At 31.8% G+C, this 21,076-nt stretch overlaps 2 protein-coding genes across 2 annotated transcripts; one reads left to right on the top strand and one right to left on the bottom strand.

Moving 5' to 3' along the window:
* Positions 1-3,407: 3,407 nt before the first annotated feature.
* On the top strand, positions 3,408-10,768 carry LOC113398948 (pupal cuticle protein 27-like). Its single transcript, XM_064217784.1, has 5 exons — positions 3,408-3,417; positions 6,349-6,365; positions 9,511-9,706; positions 10,015-10,296; positions 10,668-10,768. Exons 1-5 carry the CDS (start codon positions 3,408-3,410, stop codon positions 10,766-10,768), a joined length of 606 nt encoding a protein of 201 aa, XP_064073854.1.
* A 3,064-nt stretch (positions 10,769-13,832) lies between these two features.
* LOC113398601 (cuticle protein 3-like) lies at positions 13,833-19,975 on the bottom strand. Its single transcript, XM_026637414.2, has 4 exons — positions 19,875-19,975; positions 17,893-18,087; positions 16,152-16,350; positions 13,833-14,506 (listed from the first exon to the last, which is right to left on the bottom strand). Exons 1-4 carry the CDS (start codon positions 19,881-19,883, stop codon positions 14,391-14,393), a joined length of 519 nt encoding a protein of 172 aa, XP_026493199.2. The 5' UTR covers positions 19,884-19,975; the 3' UTR covers positions 13,833-14,390.
* Between the last annotated feature and the right edge of the window lie 1,101 nt (positions 19,976-21,076).

The raw sequence follows: 21,076 nt of genomic DNA, 5'->3' as shown, positions 1-21,076 counted from the left end.
CATCCCTCATGACGAGAATCTCGTAAAGGCTGAGAAGGATAAACAAATAAAATATCTTGACTTAGCTCACGAGGTTGTCGACATGTGGGATGTGGATACAGCAGTTATTGTGCCGATAGTCGTTTCAGCGAATGGCCTAATGGCCAAGAGCCTCGACCAACACCTTAAGAGGCTCTCGTTAGGCAGCTGGGTCAAGGGCCTGATGCAGAAGGCAGTACTCCTCAGCACGGCGCGTATTGTGAGGAAGTTCCTCTCTCTGGGGCCCTGACCACTGGTGGCTTGGACCTTGTTCCCGCCACTGGTTGGCCTCTGTATTTTATATTTTTAAATATATTTTATATATTTTGTATTTTATATTTAAAAATATATTATGCATGAGTGTAAATAATAATAATCCCTGTGAAAGGTATTAACCTTTCATTGCTTACAGCTGGACTCAGAGATTAATTTGAATGACAATTAACTATTTTTACAAATTTTTTTTTTTTTTTTTATGTCATAGGTGGCAAATGAGCAGGAGGCTCACCTTGTGGAAAGTGACTACCACCGCCCATGGACATCTGCAACACCGGGGGGCTTGCAGGTGCGTTGCCGGCCTTTCAGGAAAGAGTACGCTCTTTTCTTGAAGGTTCCCAAGTCGTATCGGTTCGGAAAAACCGTCGGCGAAAGCTGGTTCCACAGAGTGGTTGTGCGAGGCAGAAAATGTCTTAAAAATCGCGCTGTTGTGGATTTATTAATAATAATATAATATATTATATATATAAAAATATATTAATATTTTTGAAACGATAACAGCATCAATCAGACTCGTAGTATTATTAACAAAGCTAATGTCTATGTCATTAAGTCCTAATGCAACCCTGGGTGGATACCATCTACTCTTTACGTACATCCACCACCAAATAGTAATACTTAAGTTTGTTGTGTTCCTGTTTAAATTGAGAGAGTAACCCAGTGTAATTATTGGCACAGGGGACGTAATTAAGATCTTAGATCTCAGATGTTGATGATACTTTGTTGAGGAATGGAGAGGAATGTTAATATTTCTTATATTGTCAATGTTTCTAGGCGGTGGTGACTACGAATCACCGGGAGGCCCATTTGGCAGTCTGACTGCCTTTGTCAATAGAGTTAGGTAATATTACCTTTTACAATTATTTTTTTTTTCGTGAATTTACTATTCCTAAATTGTACTTCTTGTATACAAGAGACATTAATTTTAACGCAAAGCGTAAAGTAAAACTTGAGCGCCTGATAAAATCTGCTACTTTTAAAAACTTTCAGACGGAATTTACTCATTGCCGCCTTTGAATCAATGGATTGTTTTTTTTTATTTTTTTTATTCCTTAAGGGATATATGTCATTATGGACGCATCACAGTCTTGGATTCAAAGTGTGAATCGATAAAAAAATTGAGATTTTACGAACATTATTCAATTTCACATATTATTGTGAACTGACTTTAGTGAATGATACAAAATTAACATTTTGTTGAGCATATCATATCATATAAACGTTATAACAATTATTTAGCTATTGTGTTCAATGTACTGAAACTTTAATTAAAATATTATAGGTAGAGCGGACTGTGACATACATTCAAAGAAATAACCACACGAGTTAATGTGGAATAAGACTTTTAAATCAAGAGATTCACCACTTTTTGTAGTTAAATTACTCCCTATCATTGGTGATGGTAAATTGTATTTGATGGTATTATTAATGAATAGATGACAATGAGGGACGTTCTGTGTATTCCCGAAGAAAAACTCACCACAATGGGAGTCAAACTATGATTCTGTAACGCGGTCATTTAGGCAGCTAAAAACTACACTAATTTGACACATAATTTAAAAAATAATAATAAGATTATTTGAGGCCCCTCAGTAAATATTTTTTTGTTATAACCTATAAGGCTGTAGGGGGGTAATCTTAGTTCAACATGGCGACGATATTTTTATATTTCAATGCCATTATGGTTGGTAATAGCCTGTAAATGTCCCACTACTGAGTTAAGGCTTTCCTTTTTATGGGAATGTTTGGAGGTTTTCTTTCACAGTCGAGCACGAGGTAAATAATTATAAACAAATTAAGCACATGAAAATTCAGTGGTGACAATCTTCGGTAGTGATTCCCGTGTCTCTACTGGACTATCTGTGCTCTTAACTAACGATTTTGACTGCAACTGCTCTGTGGTCACTTCAACAGGCTTCAGTGCTCACGTTCTGTGATTAAATATAAATTCATGGCACCGTTCATGGCATTTGGCAACGGGTACTCGTTACTCTGGACATCTTATATATTTTCTTAGTTTAATGTATACTGATATTTAGCATGTAGTTGGTACTTTTAGATTTCTTTGAGTGTCAAACGTGGATAGATTTATATTGAACTTGCAGTCGCCTGCGGCTTTGCTCGCGTTTTAGAGTTTGGCCGTCTGGTGTTTTGCATAAAAATAGCCGTCACCACAAGTGATACGTGGTCAACGCCATCCACAGCCAATGGCACTGTAAGAAATATTAACCATTCCTTACATCGCCAATGCACCACCAACCTTGGGAACTAAGATGTTATGTCCGTCGTGCCTGTAGTTATCCTTGTTCAATCATCCATCAAACCAGAACAACAATACTTAGTATTGCGATAGATCATCTGATGAGTGGTGGTACCCAGATAGGCTTACACAGAGTCCTACCGCCACCTATTTCCTTCCTTGGAGTTCAAGCTTGCAGTGGCTTGGCCATGAAATTGCAACAGACAGACAGAAAGATACTTTGGCATTTATAATATTAGTATAGATTGGTGAATGTATTTTTACTATAAGACTTTTTATTACGTCGTATGAAAAAGAGGCCATCATACATTATAATACGCTTTATTTATTTATTTTTTATAGAAAATATGTATATTATATTATTACATAATAAAATATATAAAAATGTAACTTAAAATTATATTATAAGATTCAATAATTACAATAAATCTACCCTTAACTACTAGAATACAATTTAAGACTTATAAACAACGTTCCAACTTTGAACTCGCATAAAAATTAAGGTTCGTCAGTCGTAAAACAGAATCAATTACTTCACTACCGCCATAATTATATTAATTGCGTAATTAAAAAAATATATGTATCGTCTCGTTCAATCGTCGTTTATTTCATGTTAAAATTATAAATAACGCCGGTACAAATCAATTAAATCGTGAATTGGTTTTTTCGCTATAAGGCTCCTTAGAGACGAGATACTTTATTCAAGTATTTACGAGAATCGTTGAATCGGTACTATTAATAATATATATAAAATTTAATGCTTACTATTATTAATAGTTTTGGTTAATAGATGAATATTTCAGGAACGTGTTGTGTTTAAATCAGATAGCGCTGTTTAAAGGAATTTCTTCGTATGTATATTGGTTTATTTATTGAATTTTATATAGTACCGTTCGATGTACATTCCAATTAGTGAACAATGGACCTAAATAATACAGATACAAAAAACAGTTAAATGACAGTTAAAATATAATCTAATTTTGACAAAATTTGGACATTTCGAAAATGTGCATTAATAATTAATATTATAGTATAAGGAGAATTAGTGTGACTATCCGAACGTCAATATATCAAGATGTCAGATTGGTTTTAAATTTATTCACTTTTGGCGGGAAGCAGTGCGAGTTACGATCAGGCGTATCATTGTTATAATGTTTTATAATAATATTCGTGAACCATTTATCGATAAAAGAAATATGTTATTGATTATTATTTATTAAAATTAATTTTGTTTTGTTAGCAATAATAGATGCGTTTGTAGCCAGCCTTACGCGTACATTTTATTCAATTTGACCTTTTCAACTGATTTGTGTGAAACGGATCTGGTTATAATATGTAAGTGATCACGAATTATTCAGGCAATTGGCCATTAATAGTTTTTTTCCATACTAACATATCATTAGCTTTAACCTAACTGAAGCTACTAAGTGCTTCTCATATTTATATTATAGTTTAGAATTCCAACAATTCAGACAGAAACGAGTCATTTTGAATAATAAGCACTCTCGAATGCCACTGATTGTCAAATTGTTAAACTTTTAAATATCGAAAGTTTAAAAAAAATAAATATTTTCAACATTCGGTTATTTCTGCCCATGAAGCCATTCTGCGTTCATAATAACCATTCTATTAGATCTTCAATATATCATGCGAACTGAGATGTTATATTGATCATTCCTGTAGTGGGATCGAAATGATGAACAACTATTGTACGTTACTAAAATTAATTTCATTATCAGCGCGTTACCTGGTACCCTGTAGTGGACTTGGAAAGTACCAATAGCTATTGGTGGTACTTTAGGTCATAAGACGTCTAAGCAACATTTTTTTTCAATTGACTGGCGTTGAAGCTGACCACGATATGTCTTAAGGTTAAGTTAAATATAAAGCCAAGTAAAATTGACATACAGAATTCCAAGCCATAGATAGTTGAATGTATTTTGCGTGCAAGTATGCAAAGATTTGATTTACGATTTTGCTTAAAAGAGACGATATTCCAAGATTGTGACTCATAAGGCAAGGAATTTAAATCCTAGGCAAGATTTCATGATTGAGTGAGTGATGGCATTGCAGGTAAGACTTTAAATGAAATAAATGAACAGATGACAGAATCAGATAAATGGTACCTACCAGCTATGTGTCTATTAACTAACGAAGGCGCGACCCTTCATTCTCAATTATCAGTGCATTAGTATGGGTGACGCTCATACTAATAAGATGTCTTAGTATGCGTAAGATTACCAATATAAAAATAGAGACAGCCAAAAAAAGCACATTAAATTATATTTGATAGTGCACGCCGATAATTTGACGTGGAGGGGAGAGCCTTTGTCAGTGAACAGATCTATAACATTCTGAGTTTTATTAATAAAATAAAAGTGTTTTGATACTTTTATTTAAAACAATTTTCTTAAAAGACAGTCGAAATGAAAGTTAATCATTGTTATTCTGCATCTGTGCAACAATGCGGTTCCATCGAAGTTGGATCGGAGTACAATCAGGATCGTATGGTAACCGATATAAATAAGTAGAATTGGTCCTCAGGTACGATTCAGCTGAAATTCATTTTTGTGAGGAATAGATGAAGTTAGACCGCAATTGAATTGGGAATTTCCGTTATAAGTTATTATAATTTGCTATGCTCTGCTCATGGCTCGTTGGATCTCTCTTCAGGGGAACTAGTTAAACTTAATTGAAGTAAAAGTTGTCAAAGTCAAATTTAGTAAAAATTTAACAACTTCAATTTACGGTTCCCACGGTTGTCAATTCTATTAACAAATAGCCAGTTTATCCTAATCGAATCAAAACGTGATCGTAGCCGTTCAGCCGTTTTCCTATTCTACTAACACAACGATCCAGTTGCGGTTCGGTCGAAGTTAAGTCGGAACATGATCGTATCATAAACGATATAAATAAGTTGAATTGGTCCTCAGTTACAATTAGACTAAGGTTTATTTTTGGGAGGAATAGTCGAAGTTCGATCAGTATAAATCGTGAAGCAAATTACATGAAAAAAAAATTACATATACTTAAAACAATATAAACCTCAAACACATTTCATTCCAGCTTTAAATATGACAACGCCACACTTAAATGACATTGTAATGTTACTCTCTGCATCTACAAAGAAGTTTCACTTAAATAATAATAACCTCCTTTTCGAGGTCGACAAAACATATCGTATAAAGAGATTCGACTAATTTTCTCCAAATGTAGCAGATTCTGGCTCATTACGAGAATGTTCGACATTGCGCCCTTCACATGACCTTGTCATTGTTATAAAGTCGTGAGCTTTGCATTGCATACATTAAATGATTTCCCAATTGTTTCTTGGTAATGAAATGTACGTTTATTATCAAGCACATCTGCGTCTTTGGTCTTGTGGTATACTAATGACGCTGCTGATCCCGAGGTCCTGGGCTCCAACTATTTTATGCGTTCCATGGAAAAAATATCAGTAACCTTTTTCTATTTTATTTTAGGAAATAAACAGTACTTATTCTACTATACGAGATAAACAATACTTATAGTACTTATAGCAGTACTTCATGCTGGAAAAAGAAATTTAAAAAAAATCTGAAGAAAAAATTAAGAAATACTCAACAGTCCCTGGTTCCTGCTCTCTTTCCAGTCATCTAGAAAGAGAGGGAATTTAAAGTGTACCTTATTTATTCTTCAGTTGACTCATCTCCGTTAATAATGGACGCCGTGATCAAAGTCGCCAAATATTTTATCACATATATTATTTTTTTTATCTCGCTGGAAAAACTCTACGCATATCCTCCACGTGGAAGTGAGGGGGGTCTCGCAGGTGCCCTGGACGCCGAATGCGCACCGGTACACTGAAATACCCACAAAAAACCACCGGTACCCTCTTCGGTGGGCATTACGGGATCGCTTTCACATGCTACCGTGACGTCATCTCACATGTATTCCTAACTTAATCTATTTCTTCACGTAATAGCTTACTTGAACAAGACTTAAACTTAAACTTGAATGTTGAACGTTTAATCCGGGAAATGTTTACACATAATATACAGTTCAATGAAAAATAAGAATCGTGTACTTCAAACTTTCGTGGCTGCTACGTATTTTTAAAATACTAATACTTCCAGTATGTTATCTCAGTCGTGGAAATCATTCATCATCATCATTCATTGAAAAATTGAGGAAAATATTTTTAATTGAAATTTGAGTTTCAAACATATATATTTTTTTTATTTATTACTCTTAAGCTCATCAACAACCAAAGAGAACAAGGTATATACTGAACTGTTTTTGTCTATTCATACATAGATATTTAGATTTTAATCGCGATAACATACATATGTTTTTGTTATTTACACGTGAACTATCATGATCCCAAAAAAAATTTAAACAATCAAACCTTCATACAATAAACTTATTTAAATACATAAATATATACATATAAATATATTCATAGGTGGCGACGGATCACGCTGTATTATTATTGTTATTATTTAGGAGGATGATTGATATAATTACAGCAGTATGCTCAAGAGCTGACTGGGTCCTCTACTGACCCTCCGATGTCGACTGCGTGCGTTTTATTCATCTACCTCAATTATATTTTTATTGACTTTATTACAACCATAATGCTGTGTATACATTTAGCTAAAACAAGTTTTTAATTCAACGATAAAGCTGCGACCACACTGTGCTAAATAATCAGACCACTCTGTTCGAAGTAGGTAATATATTCTTTAAATATATGTAGGGCAATGTTCAATGGAGCATACACTAATTTTAAAGAATTATATGATAAAACATACACTTGTTATTATTTTAAAGATTTATTAATTTTAGTTATATGTAATTCATTCAGTTGGTAGGCAAACATTCACTTTAATATTTAAGTTTTTTATAAGATTCTATGATATAAAAATGTATTCGACATCGTTTGATCGATCAAATTCAAATATGGCACACGTGTACACTGTACACATGTGGTATTTCACGTGGGTGATTTGTTTACTATAGACTTTGTTTGACTTGCCACTAGATGGCGCTGTATGACGCTACTAACTCTTAAAGCTCTCAACTTATCACCTTGCAATTTGGTGCACGTATATTTGTGTGCACGAAGAATATTTTACATCATTCATTTGTTTATATGGATCTATGAATTAGGAGGCCCCTAACTCCGCATTTAAATGTATTATAATACTTTTTTTTTTATTAGATAAATAAACTGAAGATATATTATCAAATTTATATATTTTAGCTGACCTACCACCTTTAGTTTTAGACACGCATAAAAGTACGTGAATAACTCTGTACGCGGTTTTCTTATTTCCTTTTATATTTTCATGCAGTGTAAACCTTGGGTGGAGGAAACCAGGTTACGTGAGTTTCCTACCCACTTAAACTACTGCAATAGTCGTCTACGGCATGGATCAGAGAGGCTGCGAGATTGTGTTGACATGACGCATCCTGTGACGTAGTGTAATTTATTCCGCCACAACTAAACTGTAATCGGACGCCCCATTTGTCACCAAACCTAACTGGAATAACATATAAATCCTGTGTATATTTATGTTATGCGGTAAGGCTTTGTACACGTCCCACTAAATACCACTAAATACCACCAAACATCATTACCGCTTGAATGAGTGTCGGATGAGTTAACTATTGTATTGATTTAAGGAATGGTGAATATTTCTTACAGCGACAAAATCAATGGTCACATATTTACCATCAGGTGTCACATTGTCCGTGCACGAAACAATTTAAAAAATATATATGAAAAAAAAAAATTAACCAGATGACCTTAACATAATAAGGTTTTATATATTTTTATATTATTGTAATATTCTTATATTTTTGCGTATACTTATAGAAAGTAATCGCATCTTCAAATATTCAAGGTATACGGGAGTCAAAATATCGCCATTGACAATCTCTTAACTGTTGAATTAAATATTTTTGTTACATATAAAAGCGCATCCCGGACTCAACACGGCACAGTACAACTCATCACATCGAAATATCGATTCAGTTCGAAAATAACACAAAATGAACGCAATGGTAAGATTTTTATAATATAATTTATATAATTTAGTTAATTAAAATTAGTATTTAATTGACTTCTTGGCTAACAAAGTAAAATCTTTCTTTACAAATATTAAAAATTAAAGTAAAAGTAACAGCCTGTAAATGTTTCACTACTGGGCTGAGGCCTCATCTCCCTTTGATATGAAGCTTTGGAGGTTATTCCACCATGCTGCTCCAATGCGGATTAGTGGATTTGGATCTTCACCGTAGAGCACGAGATGGATTATAACACATAAATTAAACACATGAAAATTAAATGGGCCTGCCTGAGTTTGAAAATGCAATCATCCGTTGGCGTGAACAAATAGCGTTTTTCAAAATTCTATCATTATGATACAAGAGTTCGTGCATTCTTAGGGTATAACCTGACTTATGATCCCATATAATAAAATAAAGCACCATTTAATCTGAAACGATTGAACAAAATTTCCAGTGGAATATTTATAGAGTTTTTAAATATACAAAAATTAACATTTAAAGTTTTCTAATGCCACACCTTATAAAACTAAATATTTAAACAATTAAAATGTATCATGTGTGTGTGTGTGGCAAAAATAGCCAGCTGAGTAAACTGGTATACAGCTAGTATATTTATTTGTATACTTATTATTATTATATAAACAATAAAAAATAAAACAAATGTGGAAAATTAAATTAAAAGCGAATTAATGACATCAGAGTTGATACCATTACTATTTTTAAATCTATTCCAATATTTAAATAACACATTATTGACTTCACGCGTTTTCAGTGGGTATATAGCTAAACAATGATTTGTCTCTTTTTAGCATATGTGATTCGAAAGAAGTCAGTATTGTTTTAATCAAAATAATTACAAAAAAGCCGAATTTGTTGTGATTAAAATATTTCTCTTATTTCAGATAATCTTTTTCACCATCTTGGCTTGGGCATCTGCTGCTCAACTACCATCAGCTACCTATTTACCTCAGAGTCCTGGAGCACATGGGTCCAATCAGTTCGGTCCGAGTGGACAGGACTCAGCCAATAATCGCCCTCAACAAGCTCAGGAGAAAAATTCTGCCATATTGAAATTGGATCAAGAAGTTGGAGATAATGGTCAGTAAAAGCAATGTTGAAATAGGTACTCACCTCAGAATACGATTTTGAATTGTCAGAAAGTGATTAGTGATATATGGCTTTATTAAAAGGCCGTATCATTGTCAGTCAATTTTCAAAATTTCATGACTGAGATACAAAGTGAGTTCTTACAGAATACTGCTGTTAGTATATTTTTTATAATGATAATTATATTTGTATATAAATATATCATTAGCACTTAGTTTTAGATTAAAACTTAAGTGTAAAATATTTGTTAGAATTATAGACTTAAAAAATATAACAAAAATTCTTCATTCAATACACAGGTTTCCATTACTCGTACGAAACATCCAATGGCATCCAAGCGGAGGAATCTGGTGACACAGTTCAGACAAGAGGTGCTTTTGCATACAAGGGTGACGACGGAAAGGTCTACTCTGTGACCTTCACAGCTGGAGAAGATGGCTACAGGCCCCAGGGTGATCACCTTCCAGTACCACCACCAACACCTGAAGAAATCCTATTGGCTTTGAAACAGAACGAGAAAGATGAGGCGGCTGGTATATTTGATGATGGTGATTATAATTTGTATTCTAAAGTTATATTATGTTATGTATTTCTCGCAGAGTACCACTTTCCTATTTTGCCCTCAAACAATAGTACTCAGTATTATTGTGGCGTACAGTAACAAAAGACATGACATCTTCATTACCAAGTTTCCTTTTTCGTCCATTTTTGGTGGCCCATGGCAAAAATAATGGTTAAGTATTTTTTACGGTGCCATTTTATGGATAATATTGACCTCTTACCAACAAGTGGTCCATTTGCCTGTCCACCTACCAAACCTGGGAATATATGTCCCTTGTGTATGCAGTTACACTTTTGGTCAAATAATTTTAGATAAAATATAATTTCCTTATGGATCGAGCCAAAGCTTAATCTTCTCAGTATGAAATTTATTTCCTTATTATTTTAACAGGTAAATACCGTCCCGATAGTGATGGTCAAGGCAATTTCGGAGGACGTCCTGGTCAGGGTTCTTCCAGCCAGGGCAATTCCAACACGGGATATTCCTATTAATCACAAGATTTTCTTTAAAATACTTTGATGAATAATACAATTTATATCAATGTGTATGTTATTTATTTTTGTGAAAATATTTATATAAATCCTTTAAATAAACGTGTATTGTCTTTTGTAACATTTTGCTTTATTTACAAATAAAATTTCGTTCATTACCACAGACAAGTGAGTATAGTTTAACTGAATACTTTTGAGCGCTTTTGAAAAAACAACTACTTTTACATTCGAAGTGTGACACGTGAATCGATATAAAAATAATAATAATCGTAAACAGTTTTTTTAATTAATATTTGCTTGCCCGAGTTTTAACGGCCGTTATCGGTTAAGAATAACGTGTTCTAACAAAAATACTTTAGACATTTTAAATATATCAGTTTTTCGAATCACAATGAGATAATAAAGTTCAAATTTTAAAATGTTAAATGAAATTTCATGCGTACTACTAATTGACTTCTTTTTTGATAATAGACAATTGTTTTTACAATACTAGGTCTCGCCCGCGGCCACGTTTCAGGGGTTAGTCAACAGATGCTGTGCACCAAGTTCCTTCCTTGGAGCTTGTTTTACACCAAACTTCATCAAATTCGGTTCATTACATACTAAAAGACAGACAGAGTTACTTTTGCATTTATAATTTTTAAATCAAATCAAATCAAATTATTCTATATTCAAGTAGACTCATAAAAGCACTTTTAAATCATGTTGCAGCGTTGAATTAAATGTAGAGGCACCGCCGGTTGAGAAAGTAGATTCTACCAAGAAACACCGGCGAGAAACTCAATAGATAGTCTTTTCCACCATTTTAATTACATTATGTAAAAAGTACAATTACATTTTTATACATACTGTCTAGAAATTTTAATTCAAACAATAAATTTAACGTTTCTTTAAAAAAATATATCATTGTGAGCACACATAATATTGTTGTAAATATATTATGAAGCAACTGTAAGTATATACACATTATAAAAAACATCCCAAAGGCAGTCTTGAGTTCCAAGATCGTATGTAGATCGTGTAGCTATTTTATTTAATATGAATACAAGTTAAATATCTGTAGCGCTACCCCAAAGTAAAATGCTGTAACACATATTACTATGAAGGGAATCCAAGTATACTAACCGAGGAATATGAACATCGATTAACTGTCTTACTTTTCTAACCGCATATGCTGCGGATCTGCGTCCTTGACAGTCGTATTAAAGTCGCAAGTCTATGATAAATAAAGATTCTATTGAAGTTTTGAGTTTCAGATGATTCATAGAAATACTGTATAGGTTACAGTTAGGTGTGTTCAAAGTGAACTTTAAATTTTGCTTTCTTAAGTTATAAGATATCATCAGCAAACAATACAATATCACAAATACCTTTAAGATAAAGAGTAAGATCATAATATACACATACAATAATAATAGAAAAGGACTCAAAATTGATCCTTGTGGAATTCTTGGTGCAGACCCAGGAGAACTAATTTCATTAATAGACACATGTGGAATTATTTTATTCAAGTATGAGGCAATAAGATTCAAAAGCATTTGCACATGCATTAGCAAGATTACAAACTAATTTTAAGGTTTTTGAAAAGTGCTTCACATGCTCCACAAAGGTCTCATTAAATAATTCATATAATTGATTTCTACTGTTAAAAATGCCGACAATAGCCCAATCACTAAACTTTAATTTTACATTTCTATGATATGTTTTTATATATTCTTATTTTTGACAGTTTTAGATGAGATAGTGATGAGATCAGAAATATAACATATATATGAAACGATGGAATGCGTAAATCAAATTAGAATTAAAAAAAAAATTAACTTATTTTTCTGAAAAGAGTTATACCAGCTAAAGAGACCCCAACCAATAGCCAAAAAGACCCCAACCAAAAGGACCCCCTTTTGTAACAATAACTTAACAATGAACAATAAGGATTTTCGTAATCGATATTTGTAGCAGTTACTGCCTGTTATTCGCGTCCCTACCGTCCGACCGATGTAACATTGTACAAGCGTCTATTATTTTCAGTGTTTCCATTTAAATTTTACTTTGAATCAATAATGTATAATAGAAAATGTCTTAAAATTTTCGGATAACGTTTGAATCTTTAGGAACTTTTGTATTATATCTATTATTTTAAATATTTTTACAATTTTTAATATCATTAAATTAAGAAAATAATATCTTCGTTATTGCGATATAAAGTTATGTCGATCAGACAAATTTACATCTGTCAAAAAGATCAAGCTAACTAGTACAGATATAATATACGGGTATATAATTTTATGGGAATAAGTTACTATTATATATTGTCTTCCACGGAAAATGTTTTAACACATTAGACAGAGTATAAACTGTTTATAATTGACACTTTATATATTTTACTTCTACGTGTATAGACAAAATATATTGTTAACACACGTATGAGTCTTGTATATGGCTTGTTGTTCTTGTTAGTTAACAATATTTATGTGTTGAAATAAGTAATTTAAATAAGGTTACCCATCTTTAACTTATCATAGTTTCTTTTAACAAGTCAACGTTGAACAACACAGACAATGAGGAATTTCTTTTTTATACTAATAGTTTTAAGTAGATTCTTCATAGTAATCTCAAATAAACGAACGTATCCTATTATTATAGATGAGTATTTAAGTGTCGAATACGATGACTGAAATACTATTCAGAGTTAACATTTATTTTTATTGATAATTTTTTTTGAAGTATAATTTGCTAGCTCACTCACACGTCCGTCATGATATTCAGTAAGAAGAGCACTATTGAGGCTTGAGAAGCAAATTCTTATTAAGCGTTTAGAAAATGGACTTATAAAGAAACTCTATTTTGAATTTTTTTTCCGAACCGGTGGTAGCTTCAAATTTAATTTAATCGTATAAAATTACAATTCAAAAGTGCTCGTAAGAACCGACTTGTATAAAGCATATTTTCATTCCGATTTTGAGTTAATAAAGTCATAATTGAATGTTGCATATGGTCGTAAATAATAGCTCTACAGAGTTGCATTGCACAAAGAATTAAAAAAAAAAAAAATTATTTATATATAAAAAAAATTTTTATTCATAGAATAAATAAAAACTAATTTTCCATCATCTGGATTATAACTACAGAAGTACAGATTATTATCACATTATTTTGTATTGATCGTATGCTAACGTTGTTATCTAATGCCTAGTTTACACTTAGATAGCCGTAAAGGATGATACGATCTGACGTCGATCATGAGCCGGCCTTATTAGAGTCTACGATATCCAATATCAAAACTTATATTGAGCATGTCTTGCCCTAATTAACGTCCACTTACGAAAAAGATTAAAAGAATTATAAAAGAAATTATACGAATAATTAAACCACATATTTTATCACAATTAAACAGTGGAATAAAAGCAAAGAGTTCATAGAATATCTTCTACTGAATTTCATATTGAAAAATATTCCATAAACCTTTGTTTAATGAAAGAAGATTTAGAATGTAGAACTTAGACAGTTGAAGGAATTAGCCTCTTAATTTTAGCCCTTTTAGAGCAAGTATTTAAAGTATTAATAAGTTCAGATTTCTAGATATCTAAATGTAAACTAGGCTTATAGGAGGTCTCGTTTAAATTTAGTACTTGTAGGGTTTGCGGAAACCGGTTGAGGCCTGAGCACGCGCATAATTCTGCTGAGGAACGAAAGCAGCGGCGGAAGCAGCACCACCATATTTGCCGGGGTTGTATTGACCTGAAAATGAAAACAAAAATTTTAAATGTCAAGTCGATTGACCAATTATATTTGACATCGAACCATTTTTTTAATAATTATAATGTATAGTCATATATGTATGTTTAATAATTGTTATTAGCATATTATATGAATTTAATTAGCCGAGACGGCCCAGTGGTTAGAACACGTGCATGTTAACCGATGATTTCGGGTTCAAACCCAGGTAAGTACCACTGAATTTTCATGTGCTTAATTTGTATTTATAATTCATCTCGTGCTCGGCGATGAAGGAAAACATCGTGAGGAAACCTGCATGTGTCTAATTTTAACGAAATTCTACCACATGTGTATTCCACCAACCCGCATTTAAGCAGCGTGGTGGAATATGCTCCAAACCTTCTCATCAAAAGGAGAGGAGGCCTTAGCCCAGCAGTGGGAAATTTACAGGCTGTTAATATAATTAATGTAATGAATTTAATTGTCTCATTGGTTTACGATTTTATTGAATGCATTTATACATGTGCTATACACTAAACATTATTTTGTGATTAATCGCCTTACCATTTGGAAGAGCAATTTGCTATTTATATTTTGTTAACGAATAATTTTAAAACAATAGTTATAGAACAATAATAAGTCATAAATCTCTAAATCAAAAGAATAAATCATGTTTAAAAAATACATCGTAAAATTCTATTAAAATCTCACGATAGGCAATTATTGAAATAAACTCTCAAATGAATTGTTATTTGCAATTCTCTCACGAACCAATATGAATCTTATTTATACAGAGCTAAGGTTATTTCAATTGGAAAATAATTTTGGAAACTAATATTCCCAAGAGTTTGCATAAGTAAATATCATTAATGTTTTGAAAATAGTTGTATTTAAAGTGCATACGATTCGGTTAAGCTGTTCCCAGACTTATGTAATCCAGGAAAGGTCACGTTACGCCTAGTCAGCGTAGGTTTTGATTGCGTCGCCAAGACTATATATTATTCTAGGTTTATGTAATATTTCCTATTTATTGTTTAAGGAATCTCTTAATCCCTAATCTTAATGCACTTTCGGATTTAGTTGAAATCCATAGCTTGCATCTTTTTATTCATGAGGTATGATCGTCCAATCTTTAAGTTCTGTTTTATTAAGATGACATGTAGGTATGCCCAAATCTTCATAAATTACATAATTTCAAAAGTCTTCTAAATCAATCACAATCAAGAGTTTGAAAGGCAGTAAATAGTGCGCTCAAATATTATCTTTTTCTTTAATTTTAACTACAAGATTGCAAAAATGCATGCACGTTAAAATTCTCGATGCATGTCTTCCTTTACATTGTTAAGATAAAATTAATAATTTAAACATTACTCCATTCCATGCGTCTTGTGAATCCATTGTTATCAAGCGATGTAATTACTTTAAACGCTACAACACAACCTGCATTGGTGTATAAAAATTGCCAAATACGTAAAATTCTCGACGTTCTAATTGTAGAAATAGACACATCTTTCAGTATTGATGTTTCGTAATTTCGTATTCACTATGCATAATTATTTTTGACTAACTTTTGACATTTAAATAAAGAAAATGTTCAAATTTGAAACTAATTTTTATCGTTAACTTATATGGAACTAGGATAGCTATTAATTTGAAGTACACTCACCGTCGTCAATGATACCAGCGGCTTCATCACGAGCGTTTTGTTCAAGAGCTTTCAAGATGGCTTCGGGTGTAGGGGGAGGAGTGGGTAAGTGTTCACCGAGGGCTTGGACACCAGCTTGACCAGCAGTGTAGCTCACAGAGTAGACTCGACCGTCATCACCGGTGAACTGGAAGCCACCTTGAGCTTCAATTCCATCGACCTGTAATTCGAAAGAAGTTTTGATTATGGAATTGTTATATGTACTATGAAATTATTACTTTATCACATAAAATTAGTAGGATGACGGGAAAACGGGCCACCTGATGGTAAGTGGTCACCACTGTCCATAGACATTGGCGCCGTAATTTTTTTTAACCATTCCTTACAATGCCAACGCGCCCAACTTTAGGAACTAAGATGTTATGTCCCTTGTGTCTGTGGTAACACTGGCTCAATCACGTTTCAAGCCGAAATACAACAATACTAGTAATCACTGCTTGTTGGTATATGTGATGAGTGGGTGGTACCTTCCCAGACGGGCTTACTACCAATAAATCTTAAACCTATTTATTGAGGTTAAAGTTCTCTTTCGTGCGGGCAATTCTAAATTAGTCATAGTTAATATTTATGGCGATGATCCTCAAAAGAATTTAAAGATTGATATGGTAAGGAACGGCTTAAGAATTTTTAATCAGCTGCCTATATTTGGTTGAAATATTGATGAATAATTTAGAAAACAGATATATTTTGGTAAATTCAACGTTGACGAATAAACTATTACCATAAATTAACCTTGAACACACTTTACGAACAGGTGATGTGTAAATTGATTTTATTCTATCATCCAGATGACATCTCTTTCGTAACATTGATGTAACATTTGTATGTCAAATTATGGGTATTTCCCCATTGCTGTATCGTTTTGAACGTGTTAGAGAAATTTTGCAGCCACTTAAAAGGCATCTTGGAGAAGAATATATATTTTTTAGCTTGTATTATATTATATACAATTTATTATTAAGCAATGATTTTTCAATACATTCGTTATAAAAAAAAATTGGGTATCACTCTTTAACATAGAGTTAGAATTTTTCATGACATCGAAACAGGTTCCGTTATATGTAAAGTTGATTCACTATATCGATGTTACTGATGATAAAATAAATCTAAAAATGTTAAAGTTTTGCGCAACGTCGACATTTTGGATGCAAGTCGGATGGCCGATGCCCTTTCGACCGGTGATTGTATCAAACGTGTGTATTACGAATGGGATCGGCTTAAATTCCAGATAATGTATGGAGGTCAAAGGTATTACCAGTGCATAAATTAGTGTTGCATCACTTTTAATGTGATCAAGTGAATTTAGTTTTAGTAATTGCGTCTAGTAGACAACTATGGTTTTGATTAAAGATTTATTACTTTTATGACATTTAAATTATTTATGATGTTCGTAGTTCATAATTTTGTAGCTCACTTCGATGATTAAATTAATTCAGTTATATTATTCATAAATAGCTAATTAATTGCATCGACTGATAGATTTTCGTATCGATTTTTTTATGCTAATTGGAACATGATGAAAATTAATTATAAAATTTCGGGAATCTAATATTATATAATTCGTTTAAGAAGCCACTTGAAGCTTTTAAAATATTAATCCAATACAAAGTATTGTTTTATACAAATTTAAAAATATTCCTATCACAATTTTTCAAAGAAGTAGGTTTCATTTTCTTAGAAGATAATAATAATAATATCATACCTCACGTCCTTGTTCCTCAGCCTTGATACCGTTCTCGGTCTCATAATTGTATCTGTAAGAGTCTTCCTTCACATCAGATTCGTAGGCTAAGATACGTGCGTTCTTCTCGTAGGCAGCCTGGGGACGGTTGGACTGTTCTGGGTATGGGGAGTATGCGGCGCTGGCGATGCCGAAGAGGGCAATGGCGATGATGTACTGAAGAAATAAGAAATTTTAAATTTAGTCCATTGTTATAAATATGCTATAATTAAAAAGCTTGGGATATTACATAATATGATTATTGGAGAAGTAATTGCGTATGTCGCATACTTAATGAATTCTCGATACGAATATTTAATAATGATAAATTGTAATGTTGTTGATATCATAATAGTGAAAGACAAACGATAATCGAATGAGGATCGAAATCAGAAACCTAATAATGAAGAACATTTGCGACTCCAATATACAAAATTGGACATATAAAATCTATACTAATATTATGACTGCGAAATTACAGTACAAGACGATTTTCTTTCGCCTAACATCTGACGGACAAATTCCTAAAAAGCGAGCAAATCCGCGGACGACAACTAATCTCTAATAAACTAAAACGAATTAATTCAAAAGAACACCGTAAGAACAGTGATTATATCCGGTGTCGAAATATTCACATTATTGACTTGTCTTGTAACTTGTATTGTAATTTAATGTTTTCGACTAAAACATAATTATTAAGAAGATAAAAATTTGCTACTGTTCTCACAATCAATCCTTCACACGTATATTTATCTCAAACGCAATACTCATTGTCTTGACATTACCATCGCTTACAACCCTGAACAGAGCGGTTCACATGAAGAGAAATTTGTTACGAGGTATTTTAAATCTTATCTTCCCAACCATAAGGCGTCTTTTGGTTGGCATTTTTGACCAAAATAGAGACGTTTGGTTCTCGAATTTAGCGAAGATTAGGAAATAAATAGACATTCAAATTAAACTTCCCACTATACGTTTGATAGTGAAATAATCAGTTTTTTCAGGTTTAATTTAAAAATTCAATTTGAAAAGATCGTTAAGTTAATTACCGAAACTAAAGAAACTGTCTAATCATATTCTAAGGGTACTTTGACATAGAAATATACAAAACATTGATAATATTTCATCAAAAATTAATGATCATCAAAAAAGCTAGTATCACACCATAAATACTAGTATAAGTAAAAGAAATATCTAATCTAAACTAACTTAGACATAATGATAGGATTTCCTTCAAAATTTTAAAATGTGGGCGAGAAAAATTGGCAAATTCGAGGTTGAATATTAAATTAAATATTTAAAAAAAAAAAATAGTTACAGTAATTTCAATAATAAGTATTTAATGTAGCAGCATACCAGAAACAAAAAAATGTTCATAAGATAATTACTATGTTATCGATCTATAAGGGGTCTATAATTTATTGGGAAAACTTAAGTTTAGTTTTTTTTGTATTTAAGAGCAATATTAAATACATAGTAAATTAATTTTAACGATAAAATAATAAAACATAATTTAACAAATCAATACAATGACCTAGCGCAAAATGGAGTGATTAGAAAAACTAAATTGCAAATAAATAAATAAAAATATATAACATAACTATGAATATTGTTATATTCGTTGGCAACATTTGATGTAAAAGTATCTTTAAAGTAATCATACTTTAAATCAACTTAAAATGTATCAATTTCAATGATCAACCTACCAGATGCTATATTTACATACTGATACGTATTGATCAATCGTTTTTTTTTTAAATTAGACTATAAATTATCATAAGATTTTGAAACATCATTTATCAATGTCAAAAATCGAATTTAAATTTAGAATTTTAATATCGATTAAACAATACAAAAAAAAATCACTGAATATTATTTCGGATGGCATATTAAAAATTGTCGTATGACATAAATTGATTTAAAAAAAAGTTAAGATTAAAATCGATGTATCGTAATGTACTCACCAGCTGCATGTTTATGATATATGTTAGATCAGGTCGGAGGTGATCACACAAGTGACGATTCTAACGTCTATTCGTTTATATATACTCGATGCGGTGGTTACAAAATTCATTCAACATTATAATGTAACTTTTCTCTGTATATAGTTGAACTTTAGATTTTTTTTGCGTAAGTTTTTTTTTTGGAATCCTCAGTTTGTTAGCCAACTATTTCGAAGACTTCTGATTTTTTATAAATAATTAATTTTTATAATAAGAATTCTTATTTGATTTGTACTGTGAACTATATTGTTACGGATATGACAGAATAATTCCTAGATGTCAAGGATGTTGATGCATTCTTCAGCGCTTTAAAAAAGGAGGTTCCATATCGGGTCGTACTTACGATGCCTTTGCTATTTACATTAAAAAATATATATATATTTTTAGCGGGAAGTCATGTCATTTTTTATTTAACAATTAATTATTTACTAACCTTAAAGTTATAATATTTTTAATTGTAATATTTAATTATAGAATAACTCGTCTTATAAGCAAAATGATTAATTATTTACAGTTTAATTCAATAAAATTTAAATATTAATGTCTCTAGCGTCAAGGTTTTTATATAATAGTTAACCATTAACAAAAAAAATATCTTATTTTATATTGTTTTATTATTAATAAAGAAAAATGTTATTACTTGTGATTGCAATCTTATATTAAGTATATTATATGTTTGGGTCGGAGCGAAATAGTGAATCTTAGCCGAATATATTCGGTCTTTTTTTTTTTATATATGTAGGCGGTGTATTTAATACCTGATGGTGGCATTGTAACAAATACTAGTCATATATAATTATTATTGTTATGTTATTTGTTAATTGGTAATAGTACGGTTTATTTATATAAGTTGTATGTATAATTCTCGATATCAATTAATAACATTTTTCTTTATTGATTAAGTTACGCAATGAATGTAAAACAATACAGTAATGTAAAATAATGTTATAACGATGTTCCCGGTTCCAGCGTATCCAGAAAAGACGCTTAACTTTCCCGCCAATGTTTTCTTTTTTTTTTTTATAATGTTGCCCGCTTCAAAAATCGTAGCAACAAAACTTGGTAAAATCAAATTACGGAAGAAATTAAGATGTCGCGCCGTTGCGCCTGTATACAGGCACGGACAGGAATCGTTAAATGTACTATGGAATTATTTGGTATAA

This window comes from Vanessa tameamea, chromosome 18, assembly GCF_037043105.1.
Source record: "Vanessa tameamea isolate UH-Manoa-2023 chromosome 18, ilVanTame1 primary haplotype, whole genome shotgun sequence".
NCBI lineage: Eukaryota > Metazoa > Arthropoda > Insecta > Lepidoptera > Nymphalidae > Vanessa > Vanessa tameamea.
Note: the sequence above shows the minus strand (reverse complement) of the source record. Positions and strands in the feature narration are given on the sequence as shown.